We start from the raw sequence: 6,000 nt of genomic DNA, 5'->3' as shown, positions 1-6,000 counted from the left end.
GCCTTCTTAATGGATTTAGAAACAAAATCTCTTATGTTATCAGGAACACTCTGAGTATTAGATGTTGATGGAACAGCAACAGGTAATGGAACTTTACTAAAGGAAATATTATCTGCATTAACAAGTTTGTCATGACATTCAATACAAACAACAGCTGGAGGAACAGCTACCAAAAGTTTACAGCAGATACACTTAGCTTTGGTAGCTCCAGCACCAGGCAGCGATTTTCCAGAAGTATCTTCTGACTCAGTTGCAACGTGGGACATCTTGCAATATGTAATAGAAAAAACAACATATAAAGCAAAATTAATCAAATTCCTTAAATGACAGTTTCAGGAATGGGAAAAAATGCCAGTGAACAAGCTTCTAGCAACCAGAAGCAATAAATAATGAGACTTAAATAATGTGGAGACAAAAGTGACGCCCATATTTTTTTAGCGCCAAATAAGACGCCCACATTATTTGGCGCCTAAATGCTTTTTGGCGCCAAAAATGACGCCACATCCGGAACGCCGACACTTTTGGCGCAAAAGAACGTAAAAAATGACGCAACTTCCGGCGACACGTATGACGCCGGAAACAGAAAAAAAAAATTGCGCCAAAAAAGTCTGCGCCAAGAATGACGCAATAAAATGAAGCATTTTCAGCCCCCGCGAGCCTAACAGCCCACAGGGAAAAAGTCAAATTTAAAAGTAAGAAAAAAATGATTGATTCAAATGCATTATCCCAAATATGAAACTGACTGTCTGAAAAAAGGAATGTTGAACATCCTGAGTCAAGGCAAATAAATGTTTGAATACATATATTTAGAACTTTTTTATAAAGTGCCCAACCATAGCTTAGAGTGTCACAGAAAATAAGACTTACTTACCCCAGGACACTCATCTACATGTTGTAGAAAGCCAAACCAGTACTGAAACGAAAATCAGCAGAGGTAATGGTAAATATATAAGAGTATATCGTCGATCTGAAAAGGGAGGTAAGAGATGAATCTCTACGACCGATAACAGAGAACCTATGAAATAGACCCCGTAGAAGGAGATCACTGCATTCAAATAGGCAATACTCTCCTCACATCCCTCTGACATTCACTGCACGCTGAGAGGAAAACCGGGCTCCAACCTGCTGCGGAGCGCATATCAACGTAGAATCTAGCACAAACTTACTCCATAGGAGGCAAAGTTTGTAAAAACTGATTTGTGGGTGTGGTGAGGGGTGTATTTGTAGGCATTTTGAGGTTTGGGAAACTTTGCCCCTCCTGGTAGGAATGTATATCCCATATGTCACTAGCTCATGGACTCTTGCTAATTACATGAAAGAAAAAAAAACTCCCTTCCCCCCAGTGACAGTGGAAATTATTGAATCCAACTGAGAACCAAATAACTTATTACATTGGAAAGAAAGAGATAGCAATCTGGACTTAGAAGTCATATCAGCATTCCAAGTTTTCAGCCACAAAGTTCTTCTAGCTAAAATAGCTAAAGACATAGATTTAACATCAATTTTGAGAATATCAAAAATGGCATCACAAATGAAATTATTAGCATGTTGAATCAACTTAACAATGCTAGACAAATCATGATCCGATACTTCTTGTGCTAAAGTTTCCAATCAAAAAGTTGAAGCAGCTGCAACATCAGCCAAAAAAATTGCAGGCCTAAGAAGATGACCTGAATATAAATAAGCTTTCCTTAGATAAGATTCAAGTTTCCTATCTAAAGGATCTTTAAAAGAAGTACTATCTTCCATAGGAATAGTAGTACATTTTAGCAAGAGTAGAGATAGCCCCATCAACTTTGGGGATCTTTTCCCAAAACTCCAATCTAACTGCTGGCAAAGGATACAATTTAAACCTTGAAGAAGGAATAAAAGTACCAGGCCTATTCCATTCCTTAGAAATCATACCAGAAATAGCATCAGGAACTGAAAAAACCTCTGGAATAACCACAGGAGTTTTATAAACTGAATTTAAACATTTACTAGTTTTAATATTAAGAGGACTAGTTTCCTCCATATCTAATGTAATCAACACTTCTTTTAACAAAGAACGAATATACTCCATTTTAAATAAGAGGATTTGCCAGTGTCAATATCTGAGGCAGGATCTTCTGAATCAGATAAATCCTCATCAGAGAAGGATAATTCAGTATGTTGCTGGTCATTTGAAATTTCATCACCCTTATGAGAAGTTTTAAAAGACCTTTTACGTTTATTAGAAGGCAGAATGGCAGACAAAGCCTTCTGAATAGAATCAGAAATAAATTATTTTAAATGTACAGGTATATCTTGTGCATTAGATGTTGAGGGAACAGCAACAGGTAATGAACTATTACTGATGGATACATTCTCTGCATATAAAAGTTTATCATGACAACTATTACAAACCACAACTGGAGGTATAACCTCCACAAGTTTACAACAAATGCACTTAGCTTTGGTAGAACTGTTATCAGTCCGCAGAGTTCCAACAGTGACTTCTGAGACAGGATCAGATTGAGACATCTTGCAAATGTAAGAGAAAAAAACAACATATAAAGCAAAATGATCAATTTCCTTATATGGCAGTTTCAGGAATGGGAAAAAACAGCATAGCCCTCTGACATAGAAAAAAGGCAGGAGGCAAAAAAGAATGAGGTCTTAAATAATGAAAATATTTGGCGCCAAGTATGACGCACAACAAAAAGAAAAACTTTTTTTTGGTGCCAAAAACATCCGGAAACGACACACTCGCGTTATAGATGACGCAACCTTGTGAAAGGACCCAGCGTCAACTAAGACGCCGGAAATGACGAATTTGCGTCAACGAACGGAACTTCACGCCAAAAAAATCTTGCGCCAAGAATGACTCAATAAACTTTAGAATTTTGCGCCCTTGTGAGAATAATTCTGCCCGCAAATTTGAAAATGACAGAAATGACAGAATACATTTTCCTAAAAAATGCATTTCCCAGATATGAAACTGACAGTCTGCAAAAGGAAATATACTGAAACCTGACTCATGGCAAATATAAGTACAATACATATATTTAGAACTTTATATAAATACATAAAGTGCCAAGCCATAGCTGAGAGTGTCTTAAGTAATGAAAACATACTTACCAGAAAACACCCATCCACATATAGCAGATAGCCAAACCAGTACTGAAACAGTCATCAGTAGAGGTAATGGAATATGAGAGTATATTGTCGATCTGAAAAGGGAGGTAGGAGATGAATCACTACGACCGATAACAGAGAACCTTTGAAATAGATCCCCGTTAGGGAAATCATTGCATTCAATAGGTGATCCTCCCTTCACATCCCTCTGACATTCACTGTACTCTGAGAGGAAATGGGCTTCAAAATGCTGAGAAGCGCATATCAACGTAGAAATCTTAGCACAAACTTACTCACCACCTCCATAGGAGGCAAAGTTTGTAAAACTGAATTGTGGGTGTGGTGAGGGGTGTATTTATAGGCATTTTGAGGTTTGGAAAACTTTGCACCTCCTGGTAGGATTGTATATCCCATACGTCATTAGCTCATGGACTCTTGCCAATTACATGAAAGAAATTGGAAAGTTGTTTAAAATTGTATGTTCTATCTGAATCATGAAATTTTTTTGGGGGGGGTTTTATGTCCCTTTAGTAAACAAAAAAAAAAAAAAAAAAAAACACACGTTTAACCCCCAAAACCCTTCTATAACAAAATATATGTGGCACCTGAGAACAGCATCATCAAGCTCCTGAGGTCTGTTGGTTGCCCCCATGACAAGGACTCTGTCATCACCCCCAGACTGCACCTGTTGGCAAAACAAATTAAACATATAAAGTTGTGAGAAAATTACTAACATTTAAAGAGAAATAGTGCAAAGATGAAAATATCTAAACAGACTATTTCAGTTAAAGCAATTCTAATGGTAGCTAAATAAGAGATCCCAAATCATCTAATTGAATATGCATAACCCCTTCCCGCCTGGACTTCTTTGTCTACATCGGAACAAATAAGTATAAGATTGAAATCACGCGATTGTTCATGCGATCGCGTGATTTCAATGATGGGATTATGTCATGGGGGAGTGCCTGTGACGCTAGGCATGCCCTCCGGCCCACCATTCCATTCAGGAAGCACCTTTGGCTTTAGTACAGGCAGCCAAAACGGCTATGACGTTCTATGCCGTCCTATGGGTTTTAAAGCCCGGTGCAGTTAGGACGGCATAGAACGTCATAAGGGAGCGAAGGGGATAAACAATCAAAGTTTTTAAAAATAAAAACAATGCTAAACAGTGATATCTTAACCTTAGATTCCATGCAGCTCTACACTTAACTGTCTGGTAAAACTAAACTTCTATTTAGTTTTTAATAACTAAATATGTTGATATCGGGAAATAAATATTTCAATTGCAATTAAACATAGGCCTTGAATTTAAACTTCCAAAACATTAAGAGAAATTTAAACGTAAATCAAATAGAGAAGATTAAATATATATATATATATATATATATATATATATATATATATATATATATATATATATATATATATATATAAATAAAACCACTGTAAACTTATATAGGACCATGCAAATTATCCTAAAGTTATTATAAAACATTATTCTCATGTAGTTTTAATATATATATATTACGCTTTTTCCCCAGAAATAACTCATATATAATGTTACCAATTCACAAGAGAATTCTGGGTAAGGTATGCAAATTCTCAGTTTTTTGCTTCAAAAAAACTGTTTTAACACAGCTATGCTATGCACATTGTATCCGAGTTATTTCTGGGGAAAAAGCGAGTGGGGATTCTTGCCTAGGTGTGCTAATTTCCTATGCAAATATTTACATTGATTTAATTTTGAGACATGGAGGATTTTAAGTTCAGTTTTTTATCCCCCCCCCCCCATAATTTTAATGAATTTTGGTATATATATATATATATATATATGTGTGTGTGTGTGTGTGTGTGTGTGTGTATGCGTGTATGTATGCGTGTATGTGTATGTATGTAATTTCTTAATATTTAAAGAGTAAAAAGTACTTACACCATCAAATTCCACTAAAAATTCTGTTTTTAACCGCCTACTAGCATCATGCTCTCCTTCCCTTCTTTCACATAACAGGCTATCGACCTCATCTGTAAAAGAACATTACAGCTGTTAAACATTGTCCGATTTCTATTTAACTAGTGGGGTTAATAGTCATCAGTTTACATATAGCCCAGACAGGAGAAAATAGTGGCCAATCAGGCTTTTCTTACAAAAGCAGCATGTGAAGACAAAAACTAGTTTTAACTAGAAAACATGGTGAAAGTATGCAAAGAAAGATTTGTACAAATTTATTATTAAAAAAGGGACATGAAGCTCAAAACTACTTTACAAATGACTTCTATTATCAATTTTGTTTCACTCTCTTGGTATCTTTATTTAGGGAGCAAAAATGCACTACTGCGAGCTAGCTGAACACATTAATAAGCCAATGACAAGAGGCATATATGTACAGCCACCAATCAGGAAATGGCTCTGAACTCGAGCCTACCTAGGTATACTTTTCAACAAAGAATACCAAGAGATCAAAACAAATTAAATAGCACTAAAAAAATGGTGTGAAAGATACTGACACTCTCTAGCTCTGTGTAGCTACCCTAAAACATTAACGAATCTCCAAATCGTTAATGAAATAAACCATGGAAAAAAGGATTTGCAGGGTAGCGCTAATAAAAGCAAAGAGCTCTATATATATATATATGCGGTATCTACCAATGTATACAATATAGTAAGTGATGTAAAAACAGAATTTATGTTTACCTGATAAATTACTTTCTCCAACGGTGTGTCCGGTCCACGGCGTCATCCTTACTTGTGGGATATTCTCTTCCCCAACAGGAAATGGCAAAGAGCCCAGCAAAGCTGGTCACATGATCCCTCCTAGGCTCCGCCTACCCCAGTCATTCGACCGACGTTAAGGAGGAATATTTGCATAGGAGAAACCATATGATACCGTGGTGACTGTAGTTAAA

The 6,000-nt window shown here is 36.4% G+C and overlaps 1 protein-coding gene across 1 annotated transcript in view; it reads right to left on the bottom strand.

Moving 5' to 3' along the window:
* Nucleotides 1–6,000, bottom strand: part of SPAST (spastin) — a gene marked incomplete in the record, with an annotated part of 171,477 nt that overhangs the window by 32,048 nt on the left and 133,429 nt on the right. The window contains 2 exon segments of the mRNA XM_053710921.1: nt 3,702–3,781; nt 5,027–5,118. Of these exon segments, the coding sequence (XP_053566896.1) occupies nt 3,702–3,781; nt 5,027–5,118 (172 nt within the window).

The sequence above is a fragment of the Bombina bombina genome, chromosome 4 (genome assembly GCF_027579735.1).
Source record: "Bombina bombina isolate aBomBom1 chromosome 4, aBomBom1.pri, whole genome shotgun sequence".
Taxonomy (NCBI): domain Eukaryota; kingdom Metazoa; phylum Chordata; class Amphibia; order Anura; family Bombinatoridae; genus Bombina; species Bombina bombina.
The sequence above is the reverse complement of the archived record's forward strand: the minus strand, read 5'-3'. Positions and strand labels throughout refer to the sequence as shown.